The sequence below is a fragment of the Daphnia pulicaria genome, chromosome 8, assembly GCF_021234035.1.
Source record: "Daphnia pulicaria isolate SC F1-1A chromosome 8, SC_F0-13Bv2, whole genome shotgun sequence".
NCBI classification, from domain to species: Eukaryota; Metazoa; Arthropoda; class Branchiopoda; order Diplostraca; family Daphniidae; genus Daphnia; species Daphnia pulicaria.
Genome location: NC_060920.1, coordinates 14,071,631 through 14,083,701, shown reverse-complemented (window position 1 = coordinate 14,083,701; position 12,071 = coordinate 14,071,631). Strand labels below are relative to the sequence as shown.

Sequence of the window (12,071 nt, the reverse complement as noted above, 5' to 3'; positions counted from 1 at the left end):
TCATTAAAATACCCGACAATAGAACCGCAATATTTCATTTAAAATACCCGACAGTAGAACTCCACTCCAGTGCTCGACAGTCGAACTCCACACGCGACAATAGAGCTCCGATAATTTGAGCTGCGACTGTGCAACCAACTTCAAAACTCATGCCCAGATGTCGCTAGTGTCGCCCTTGTTGTTTTTACATCGTGAAACGAGGCAAAATGGGCGAAACAATTGGATGCTAATAAAATACTTGTATTCCTGTGATTTCATATACCAAATTGAACTTCGTATCATATGTAGGTTTATCTTGACATAATTTCCTTATTTTTATGCTGTACCAACTTATTTCTTCAAATTTTAGATGCATACTGTCAGTCATTCCAAAAAGTTGACTTAGCGCTCAGTCACTTTCCCTCCAATAGACCCATCATGTTGTCAAAAGCCTAAAACTCATATGTGAAGCTCACATATGGTGGAATACAAATGTGTGGAGACAAGGTATTTCCCCATTACTGCTACCACCCCAAGCACACCACGTCAAATGCCTTACTAAATTCAGCACCATTCACCCATATGATAAAGGTAAGCATCAATATAACCAATCACCACGCTACTGCAATACTTCATGACACTTTCTTTAGCATCAGGAAATTTACCTCAACCTAAGGAGTAACCCGAGTAAGGCTGTTGGTTGCTGTGATTTCCATTTTTGCGGTTTTTTATCATGAAAATCATCAGTGTGCTTCTTAGTATAGGTAAAGATTGAAATGCTTTATTAACTGTTATATATTCAATTCATTAAAGACATTAATGCAATACTTTTTTTTTACAGAGCACGTAATAGATCCTTAAGCCAATGCTGACCTTTGTCCATAAAGGAAGAGGGACATCCAGCAACGTTCTGCTCCATCCTTATCTTCCCGACGTACACTCATCTAGCTTCACTGCTTTTGCTGCTACAACTTCACCGACGAGTGTCTTACTTCACCGACGAGTTGGAACACTTCAGTGGTCGCTACCCTTTGCTGATACACACCTACAGTTACTCACCACGGGATTATGCCCAGGTACCCAACAATTGACTTACTTTCGTAGATTAACTACTAATAACATAGTTGCGTTAAACTCTGTGTCTGTGTAATAATTCCAAAATCAGGCCCTTCTTGCGCGCAAAGTTTTACTTGGAAGTTTCTTTTTTCTAACGCTAGATGGCATTTTGAAAATTTGCAGCTGTCAAAACAGTCAGTTTCAGTTACTTTGCACATCTTTTTAAACATTTATTGGCAGTTATTTTGTTGAAATATTTAGTGATAACAAACGATAACTATTCCCCCAACAAAGCTCACTTGTTAGATTATTAAAAATGTGTTTTTTTTTCTACTTCCGGTTTTCTCATTTCTGTCAGTAGTTTAGTAAATATTGATCTGACGTACAAAAGAACCACATATTCGTGACCCTCGTAAAATTTGTGGTAAAGTTCATGTTCTGTTTTTTACGTACGCGTACTTCCGGTTTCGAGAATTTTCCTGAACTGTAGTTCAGGAAAATTCTCGATTTTGGCCAAAATTTTGGATTTTGCTTAAATCACACCTAATCGACCCCAAATTTCATGGGGATCACGAATATGTGGTTTAATCTGACGACAGCTCAATGGTTGAGGTGCTGTGGTTACTTCCGGTATACTTCCGGAATTTTTTTTTAGAGACTAGCAAGTGAGCTTTGTTCTGTTTACAGTTCTCAACATTGCAAGCTTGATTTAAACTTTAAAAAATTGCATATTTAAATATTTGAGCTAAAAACGTGATTTTTATTTCTATCTGTATCATGTAACTTTTATTGGCATGTCACTAAATAAGAATTGTTTTCTCTTTAATCAGGTAATGCAGAAGAGACGTCGATGGACACCAAAACATCACCGATATCTCCAAATTGTCAGCGTGGATCATCATTTGTTGTTGGTAATATGTTTGTGTTAGTGTTAGTTAACCCGTTGTCTGCCACGCCTTTGTCCTCCCCTAGCTCCTTAGCACGGGCTGCGTGCGCTGTTCGGTCTCGTGGTTTTCATGCCGCGGGGTTGGAAAGTCGCACCAGCCCAAAACTTACCGCAAGGCGCCTGATAAGGCAATGCACTATAGGGACTTCCCCCTTGTCGATACGGTGATGGATTCTCCTGTCACCGTGTCAGCCCGGACTTGTCAGCAATGGCAAGTCCCACTTTGGTCACGGATCCTTCAGACGTGGCGCGTAGAGTAGTAGAGAGCAACCTACGGGTTGTATGGCGTGGCAGTCAACGGGCTAACTTAAGTGTATGTATGCATGTATGTGAAAGTATAAAATGTGGTGGAATTGTGGGTGGAGGTGGGACAATAAAGGAATTTCTTTTAATAATTTTGTTTGCTGTGTCTCATAACTCATAATAAAAAATTTTAGTTAACGACTTGTTTATTTTTTACAACTTTGAAGTTTTACATAAGTTATAGGCAAGTGACTGATCAACTTCAGACCCTTCAAATAAACTTCTGTGAGAAACCATACACTATCTGCAACTCATATGTTACACCAACTAAAGTTAAAAACAGAGCTGTTAACATCAAAACTTTTTAGTAAACACCACAGTATGTCTCTTTCGTAACTTGCCCTTTAAATGAAGTTTGTCCAAACACTAGAACATGTCGGAATGCAAAGCGACTAGAACAATAGGTCACCCTCAACATGGGAAATAGGAAAGATCCAATAAAAATCAGAAAACGTCGCAATGTCAAAGGCTTTTAGGTGGCAAGAGAAGTACAAAATGATTACCCAGGTTTAAAAAAATTATTTTGTCATTATAGATCAACAATTCCCAGTGACTAGTAACTATTAAGATATGACCGACAAATCTGAACATGATTAAAATTCGACTCTAGTATTAAGAAACGTCCTTGAAGTAAGTTGGAGAAGCGTAGGGTGTGGTGTAATATTCAGGTGCCTTAGTGGTGTAGTAACTCGGGATAGAGTCAATAGTTCGGAGGTTTGGTGTAGCTGGTCGGAGCAGCGTAAGTAGTGGTATAATACTCAGGTGCCTTGGCAACGTAGTACTTAGGGGCCTCGGTGTAGTAGCTAGGAGTAGCGTGGGTTGTGGTGTAGTAAACTGGAGCCTCGGTGTAGTATTCTGGTTCAACGTAGTACGAAGGAGCTGTGTAGTAAGTCGGGGCTGCGTAATACTTGGCCGCCTCAGTTGTAGATGTGTAGCTTGGGGCGGAGTAATACTTCGGGGCTTCGGTGTAGTGGCTCGGGAAAGCACAAGTTGTGGTGTAATACTCTGGAGCCTTGGTGGTGTTGTACTTGGGCGGCTCGGTGTAGTGTTCAGCTGCTTTGGTGGTGTAATTAGTTGGAGCCACGGTGTAGTAGCTAGGAACTGAGTAATACTTGGGAGCCTCGGTGTATAAGCTGGGGCAACATACGTGTAGTACTCCGGTGACTCGGTGGTATAGTGTTTGGAAGCCTCGGTGTAGTACTCAGAATCTTTGGTGATTTAGCTCGGGGCTGCATTAGCTGCGGTGTAATACTCTGGAGCCTTGGTGGTGTAGTAATTGTGGCCCTCAGTGTAGTAACCGGTTGGTGCGAATGTTGTCGTTGTGTAGCAAGGCGGCGGCGTGGTGCTTTGGTATCCGCCATACCCAGGAGACATGGGTACACCAGTGATCGACCCAACCTTCAACGATACGACAAACGGCAACAGCACGACACTAGCAGGCGGTAAATGATTTGAACATTAATATTCAATATGGTACATAAACAGATAAGAGACAAATAATTTATACTAACTCCATGAAACAGAATATTTACCCGATTGCGTACTAATAATACGACGAAGAATGCACTTGGTGACAGTGCACTGCAGTTGTTCATCCATGTTTTGTTGCCAGTATTCTTCTCTCCAGCCAATTGCCCCGATACAACAGCATGGTGGTGATGTTTCATACGATGACGACCCGATTTGCTATCACAAAAGAAGGCAGCATCTCCATCCTAATAAAAATAAAGTCCAAAACCATGGAATCATGCGCCTTGCAAGTCCCCGTTCGACCAAACATCTCCCTTCCTCCTGGTTGTCGCAGCGAGTGAGTGACCACCGGCGGGCGTTGGTTAGTGGTTATTTAGGGAAACGGGGCCACTGAAGAAGGGAGCCCAGATTATGCACTTGTAATTTATCTACATAATTTATTGATCAATCTTGAATTTCAGCAACGTCTTCTTAGTTTCACCGGTGGATCAAGTCTAAGGAACGGCGGCAAACGAATCAACTGAAATGAAAACGGAGATATTAACTTCAAGTCAATAATTAAATGAGGCTGTACATCAGGCATTACCTCAACGACGGTACAGATAGCAAGAGAAGACATATCGACAAAATGCAGCCGATAAAATAAGCCAGACAGCCACAGGCAACATTGACTAGCCCAACTGTTCATCACTGCATAAGTGCATATACTGCATGGACACCAACATAGGCAAATAACACATTATAGTATGATGTTGAACTGCAAGTCTCCACAAGCTCCATTTCAGAATATCTCTCAAATGGAAAATGACTGCGAAACCACTGTTACACCAAACAGGAACACCACAGGCGGCTCAAACATCAAACTGAAAATGGAAACCTACAATGCAAAGGAAAATTAATAACCCAATAACATTTCGTAATGTGACAAAAAAAATTATTTATTTGAAATGTACACTTAACTAGAGTAAAAGAAATCAAGATGACCAAAGATCATCACATCATGAAGATTTCATTTCAAGTTTGTAAGAATGAACGGAATTACTGTTCTCTTTGATCAAACAAAATTTACAGCTCTTTACAAGAACTTTCCACAAAAGCTCTATTTAGAAGCATGATATTGTCACCTGTCTTCGACATCAAGAACAAATGCTTACCTACTTGATTTATCTTACAATTACATTATTACCATTTAAGATTTTTTGTTTCCATCACATTTTTGTCTTGCAATATAGTAGAGACCCTCTCAACGACGCATCTTCATGACACGGCAGCGACCACTTGGAGAAAGGCAAGAACTTCGACATGCTTTTGCAAAACGAATTAAAGTAGATTAGAAAATGGACTTTCGAAAAGCCAAAACTCACGATTCACTTACTTGCTGTAGCATTGTTCACTTCGATTCAGCTTGGTCGAATGGCGTGGAAATACCAAATCGTTTTTAAATGTAAAAGCGAAAAACACCGTCAGCAAACACATTTCCGTCCATCATCTCAAAAACAAATGGCGGAATTTCGTCACGCACTCACGAACAGACACTCCGCCAACTGGTGGACACAATTTACACACCTAGTACCAAGCGACAAATTTCTTAGAATAAACGAACGACTGAACGGTCCAATAGTTAAATGAACAAACGACACAATCACCACAGTCTGCATGCAACAGGTCAACACACCATTCACCAGCTGGCTGCACCAATAAATTCATGTGCACATTGGACTGCAAAAAAAACTAAATTACTATGAGAAAACAAAGTCTGACAGAAAAAAAATGACAGAAGCATAGTCAAACTATTAAACAAGCAATTAACAAGCAATCGCTAGATTACTTTTACAAACATTACATAGAAATCAACAGTTGTCAATCTTTTAAAAGTCTTAACTGAAAATTCAGATAGCAAAGAGCTATTCATCAACAAGATAAATGTGTAGCCTTTCTGTAAAAAAAAGTTGATCACCTTAATTATTTTAGTTTGTTCTGAAGTTTTTCTGCATGTGAGCGAAAGCTATAACCAGTACAGGTAGCAAGCCTGCAAGAGGAACACCTTCACCAGCTGGCTGCACCAAATTCATGTGCACATTGGACTGCAATGAAGAAGCTCAGATTTCACCAGGCTGTTAATAGAAAAATAAAAAATAAATTATTATCATAAACAAACCATCAAATAACTAAATGTGTAACCTTAGGGTTAAAAAGTCGATCAACATAATTACTTTTTTGATCTGAAGTATTTATCTCTGTGAATGTCACAACAAATGACAAACAAGCACAGTAGTGTTACAAGTCTACAACAACCAACACTTTTCATTTCACATTCCAGGATAATACAACATCACAGACTGCATGAAAGCAGCTCACGGCTCACCACACCATTCACCAGCTGGCTGCAACCGGCGGACAATATGGCCAAACGTCGTCGAATCATCGAAATGATCGAATCGAGACTCGGCCACCTGGTGGACACATGATGAAATTTAACAGCTGAAAATGATAAAAGGCTACGACATAGCCATCTAACATTAGAAAACGGAAACGCACAAGTAATACTTTTTGTTAGCGACTCGCAAGAAGGGCCTGATTTAGGAATTATTATTACGCAAACAGAGTTTAAATCGTAAACCGTAAGTTAATTACATTATTACCAGTGAAGTTAATTGTTGGGTATCTTGGAATAAATCCGGTCGTGAGTTATAATTTAGACTTGACTGAAGAATTTAATTTTGTGAGGCACTGCGGACAAGAAAAACGGAACTTGGGCTACTGTGTCCTCATTATTCTCCTCTTTACACGCGGAAAAGCCCAGCGATGAATGGACAGTACAGTCACGAGGTCGCTAAGCTGCTGCAACGTCCGACACCGAAGAAAAACAAACAGCAATGATCTGAATTCCTCGCAGCAATGATCTAATAGTAACAAAATAATAAAATGACAGAATCGCCCCCATCCCCAAACTAGCAAAACAACAATGCAGAAAAGAGCACGTCACCACAAGTTCTTCCGCTAGATGACATGGCAGGCATCATTTCCCGTTTTTTTTAAATAAAATTCTACACATTGGTTTTATCATCTACATGTATATCATTTATCATAGGTCATTGCTAACTTTTTTTTAAAATTATGGGTCAATTAGTTCGTTTGCATCGCCTCATTGCAACCAGCATTTCAAAAATAGAACAAGGGAAATTAAATAACTTGAATAAAATAGAAAAAGGTAACCCATCCTTCCCCCTACTTTGGTGTATATTTACTTTAAAAAAAAGTACTAAACCTTGCGAACTAACGAAATAATTTACAGGGATGATTCTTCTTGCTTTTGCTATAGCTAGTTTACATTATATGTGCACCGAGAGGTTTTCCTTCGAACAAGCGTTCATCGGGAAAGCCTATACAACACGTTGAATTGAATTGAAGGTAGTTTCCGCTCGGCAACGGACGAAAGAAATGAAAAAAAAAATAACATTTTTAAGCAAACTGTGATTCAGCTTATCTTTGGATAGTAGCTATGCTTGCCCTTTGTGAGACGTTCAAAGTGTAGGGGGTTGTCAATGTTATCTCCCCCAATAAGCCCACGATTGAACGTGGTCTCATAAATTCGGTGATTAAACGATATACTAACAACAGTTTACTGAGAGCCTTTCCTCAGGACAGTAAGCAGAATGATTATTACTATTCTGACAGTAGTGCTTATTGGCCTTGTGATCAAATGGCTCTTGAAACCGGAACCATCGCCCATATTTGGCATCTATTCTCAACCGGGAAAGTTTTACTATCTGAAATTTGTAGCTTTTTATCTTCTGGTTACTCTCCGAAAGGTAAAACTCGTAATGCTTTTCTTCAAGCCCCAGTAGATTATTCAAGATTCTATCAAGCTACAACAATGCTGGCTCTCAGCATCCAAAATAGTTCCATCAAAAATGTCTTTACTATGAGGCGGAGAAATCATAAAACATCAATAAAAAAGAAAGGCTTAAACATTACATCATGTCAATTTGATGATTTTGTCTTGAATTATTACAGAGACAAAGCAGGCGAGCAAGAGCTGATCAGAAATTGACGGGAGGCATTGGAATGAAGTCCAAGTTTGACATAAAGGAGATGGAAACTATTCAAACATTATCTGATCATCCAAAGGTTTTTTTTATTGGGGGAATCTCAACAACATGTCTAATATCAATCGTTATTAATGAAAATGTGTGTCCTTTAGGCTATAGACGCTGTCTACTTTCAAGGGGCAAATCGAGACGGCCTTTATTTTATAGGTGCAACAGCTCGGAGACCTCACCATGTCATCAATGGCTTTGCTTTCCTCAAGGTAAGATTGTAAGCCAAAAAATGATAGGCAAAACAAGACAAAATAATAATAATAGTAACACTCAAATAATTGAAAAAGGTTCCGGGAGAGGGGCTATTAACGAGCCCAAAACTACCAGATTCGACCCTGTTTGGAACAGAAGATGAATTCGGCGCAGAAGGATTGAAATTTGAACCGTTGGAGCCGATGCGGAAATGGAAAATGAGCTACAAAGGCCAAATGAGGTGAGTTATCTCTTCCTCTATTGATATAGAAATTACCGATGAGATAACAATGATCTCTATGGCAGGAGAAACATGACTGACGAATTGGTGGACGTTGAACTCGATGCGATTTGGAGCACAAATTTAGTACAATTTGATTTCGATACTGATATGTCTTCAACAGCCATTGCCCGTGCCTTTGCCCGTGAACCTTGGAGTCGCGAATACTTTGAAATGCTCAAAGAGTAAGAGGAAATTTCAAACATTTTGCTTTTCTGACACGTAAAGAACTTTTACAAATTCAGAGCTCATCAAACCCACTACGAGCAAATGGGGGCTACCAACGGAACGGTCAAAATCGCTGGAAAAACCTACCCTTTCAATATAGACTCGATGAGGGATCATTCATACGGTAAATAAGGAAACATTAAGCACTGGTGAGTAAAATTCACTATTAAAAAACATGTTCCCTACTAGGCAATAAGCGCGAATGGAAATTGCTTCACCGCTACGGTTTTCATACGATGAAGCTACAAGATGGCACGCGAATTAATGTAGGAATCGTCAGTCAGCCATGCACTTCGTCAGTGTAAGTGTTCACACTCTTTAATTTTACAAAAAATGGTCACTGCAAATGTTAAATGAATAATGATTTCCCCCCCGAAAAAAACGACTTAGATTGGAGTTGGGCTATGTTTATCTGGCAGACGGACGTCTGTTCCCAGTCGATGAGGTCGGCCTTAATATTTGGGACATAGGAGAGAATGGCTCACCACCAACAGACTACCACTTCACCTTCAAAGCAGGTGATTTTTATACAAACAAAAAAGTGCATGTAATCCCTTGCCGTCTGATGACATGTCACTCGTGCACATAATAGCGAATCGCTGGTGGAGCGTGCAAGTCAACGTGGTGGACGCCCCCATTTTCTACATAGGCTGGGAGTGGGAAGCGAAAATTCACGAAAGAATGTGCACATTCCAAGTCGATGGCGTCCCTGGTTGGGGTATTTCAGAGTTTATGTACAGAAATATGGGTTCTGGCCGACCGGAAGAGTATAACGAGAGAGACCCGGAATGGACACGAACCATCAATAAAGGCTGAACGCTGAAAATCAAAATAATTGATACTTTGGCGTTTGATCCGTCCCCCCACCTCGAGTTGGGATTGATCACACACTTTATCCCTGCGGTGTGGAAGAAGGAAAAAAAAACTGTCACTGTCTTGAGGTCAATACAATGATCAATCTATAAAAGAAACATTCACGAACTGTGGCCTTTTTTTTTTTTTTTAATTCTGAAACTGAATAAGGAAATGAAAACATGAGAGAAACGACGACGATGGAATCTTTTCGTCATCCAAGATATTCTAAAATTTTATTTTTATTTTTTCGTCTTCTATTTGATGGATGAGTGTGGAGGAATGTGAGCCCCCAAACGAACGGAAGGCGTTATGGAAACGATGTGTGTCGTCTCTGGAGTAACTCGAGCGACTCTTTTTAGGCGGCTCGGAGTTGATTTACTGAGCGGCTACCTAAGATTCAGTCTGATCAACCAACGATGGAAAAATCGTTTGAGAGAGAGTGGAGGAACCAAAGAAGAACTTCCCTTTCTCGGCTCGTTATAAGAGTTGGACGTCATAGTCACATTCTTCGTTGTTGCACAACGATGCTGGGGAGATAAGGAACCGGAATGGTCAACCCCCTCCTCTACCCTACGGGCAGCAGCAGCAGCAGCAGCAGCAGCATGGACATCCTCGAATGGCCACGGACACAAAAAGAAGGAGACACACAACATGCTTACCATTCTTTATGGTCGCTTTCGAAACAAAACAAATACAAATTATCTTGCTTGAACCAGCAGCACCTGTGAGTCTGTTTTTCTTCTTTCCCAATTCTGTCATGTCTACTAATTAGTTTATTCAGGATGTTTTTCCTCGTGGATCCGCCCGTGATATAAAAAAAGAAAATACCTTTGATTGCACTTGTGTATGCGAAAAAAAAAAACACGATGCGGCGGCCATAAATCTACCTCCGATCTCCTTCTACCTTATAAGAATTCTTGCACTGATGAGCTTGGCGATTGGGCGAAACTCTCGGAAGAAATAAAGCGGCAGCAATAGAGAGAAAACGAAATTATTGCCTTTGATTTTTTTCACCGAGCTATCCACAAGAAGATTCCTCTTAAAGGAAAAGAAGAAGAAGAAGAAGAAAAAAAAAAACAATTATTGGCTACGCCATTGTTGATTGGAACGGCCTGATTGGGAAACGAAATCGATTGGCACAGTGACTTGCTGGATGATCGTACAGGGAATTTCGTAACGGTTGTCTCAACATCGGGGTTATAGCGTGTGGAAAGACGCGGGCAATAGAAGAGGGTGACCCATTCCGGGTAGTCTACAAGGAAAAAGGTAGCCACATAAAAAGATAACAAGCAAAGTGGACTGGAATTGGACGAGATGTGAAACGCCGATGGAGACGATAGAACAAAATATGAAGAGTTTCTTAGATTTATATATTCAGGTACAGTTATCCCGTTTCTGCTTTGATCCGTTATGCATGATGATGAGATTCGATAGCGCTGAAATCCTTAATTTAGTCATCGGTAGAGAGAGGGAGCGCACACTTGGAAAACAACGCCCAAGCACACCTTTTACAAGCCATATGATGAATTGTGTGAACCGAGAACTTGGTTGCATTTCATCTTCGGTCGACTTTTTTGTTTCTACCTGAATTTTATACAACCCCCTCCAACAATATTTCCGAATCATCTTCTTTCTCTTAGCGCTTCTGTCTGCTGCTGCTGCTGATGATGAGGCCGGCACTCAGAAACGGAACTCTGCTTGGTCATCGACGCCCTTTTATTCTTTCTTTCAACTTGAACTTTTTTAGAATAATTTATTAAGAATTATCTTGCAGCTGCCCTTATCTTAGACGGTTGTTACTATTTGCGTGTTGGGATGAGGCCTGCTGGACGGTTGGAAACGGAAAACGTAACAGAGAAAAAACAAAACAAAAAAAGGGGTAAAAAGTGGAAAAGGCCACATGGCGTCAAATAAAGGACAGAGATCCATCAATTATACGGGATCACGACTAGAGCGAGATAAGACACACGAAAATAGCCCAACCAAACTTTCTTCCAAAAGGGAAACCAACTCTAATAATTTAGTTGGGGGAAAAAGAGAGGCTTCCATATTTGATTAGAAACGTGAGTGGACTTACCAGCAGCTTGTATACGCTTCTTTCGTTTCCAAGTGTCATTTGGGTGGCCACGTTGTCAAAGGAATTCCGATTGCTGATTGTTTGACTAGACGAAACGGGGGGGGGAAACACGTAATGGATTTCTGCATTGCTTCGAGTTTCACTTTCAGCCACGTAAATTGAATAAAACCGTCTAAATATTTAAGTAGATAACTACGACGAACAAAACGTTTCGAAACAGGTATAACAGAGCACTCGTGAAGATGATGACTGCTGCAGAAGAGTGAATTCGACAGCTCGGAAATTTCTTAAACGTTGCCAAATATTTCCAACGAAAATTTGAATGAAAAATGTGAAAGTTCTTGTCGATCTAAATCTTGCCGTGTTTGTTCTCGAATTCTTCCCTTTTCCACGTATTTTTGTTTCCAACTTTATTTTCTATTTATACTGCACGCAATTTTAAACGAGAAGGATTCCAGCCATGTGAGTGATGCAAGTTCGTCTTATCAAATCAAGCCATTCCTTTCCTGTCTCTTCTCCGTTTTCCCAGTCAAGAAAGAAAACAAAAATTAAGGATGGCCATTGGCCAGGATGTTTTTATAG

At 40.2% G+C, this 12,071-nt stretch overlaps 2 protein-coding genes and 1 long non-coding RNA gene across 9 annotated transcripts; 2 read left to right on the top strand and 1 right to left on the bottom strand.

Annotated features, from left to right (window-relative positions):
* The first annotated feature begins 107 nt into the window (after positions 1-107).
* LOC124312209 lies at positions 108-2,222 on the top strand. The gene is made up of 5 exons (XR_006910371.1): positions 108-284; positions 350-570; positions 630-743; positions 821-1,055; positions 1,866-2,222. It is a non-coding gene; the product is annotated as an uncharacterized LOC124312209 (long non-coding RNA).
* Positions 2,223-3,536: 1,314 nt separating this feature from the next.
* LOC124312189 lies at positions 3,537-11,735 on the bottom strand. 7 transcript variants are annotated; one of them, XR_006910322.1, is made up of 5 exons: positions 5,130-5,165; positions 4,941-5,059; positions 4,341-4,631; positions 3,817-4,274; positions 3,537-3,716 (listed from the first exon to the last, which is right to left on the bottom strand). XR_006910322.1 is itself a non-coding variant. In XM_046776699.1 (5 exons), exons 1-5 carry the CDS (start codon positions 5,664-5,666, stop codon positions 4,963-4,965), a joined length of 375 nt encoding a protein of 124 aa, XP_046632655.1. In that variant the 5' UTR covers positions 5,667-5,705; the 3' UTR covers position 4,962. The 7 variants fall into 7 exon arrangements, 1 of the variants encoding a protein (XP_046632655.1); XM_046776699.1 differs by lacking the exons at positions 3,537-3,716; positions 3,817-4,274; positions 4,341-4,631 and adding exons at positions 5,241-5,320; positions 5,390-5,473; positions 5,583-5,705 and having other exon boundaries at positions 4,962-5,059; positions 5,130-5,159; XR_006910327.1 differs by lacking the exons at positions 3,537-3,716; positions 3,817-4,274; positions 4,341-4,631; positions 4,941-5,059; positions 5,130-5,165 and adding exons at positions 5,166-5,320; positions 5,390-5,473; positions 5,712-5,868; positions 5,968-6,199.
* On the top strand, positions 7,367-9,528 carry LOC124312130. The gene is made up of 9 exons (XM_046776616.1): positions 7,367-7,566; positions 7,772-7,885; positions 7,959-8,066; positions 8,145-8,290; positions 8,356-8,514; positions 8,575-8,681; positions 8,747-8,858; positions 8,948-9,075; positions 9,150-9,528. The coding sequence occupies exons 1-9, from the start codon at positions 7,411-7,413 to the stop codon at positions 9,371-9,373; spliced, it is 1,254 nt and encodes a 417-aa protein (XP_046632572.1). The 5' UTR covers positions 7,367-7,410; the 3' UTR covers positions 9,374-9,528.
* Positions 11,736-12,071: the final 336 nt, after the last annotated feature.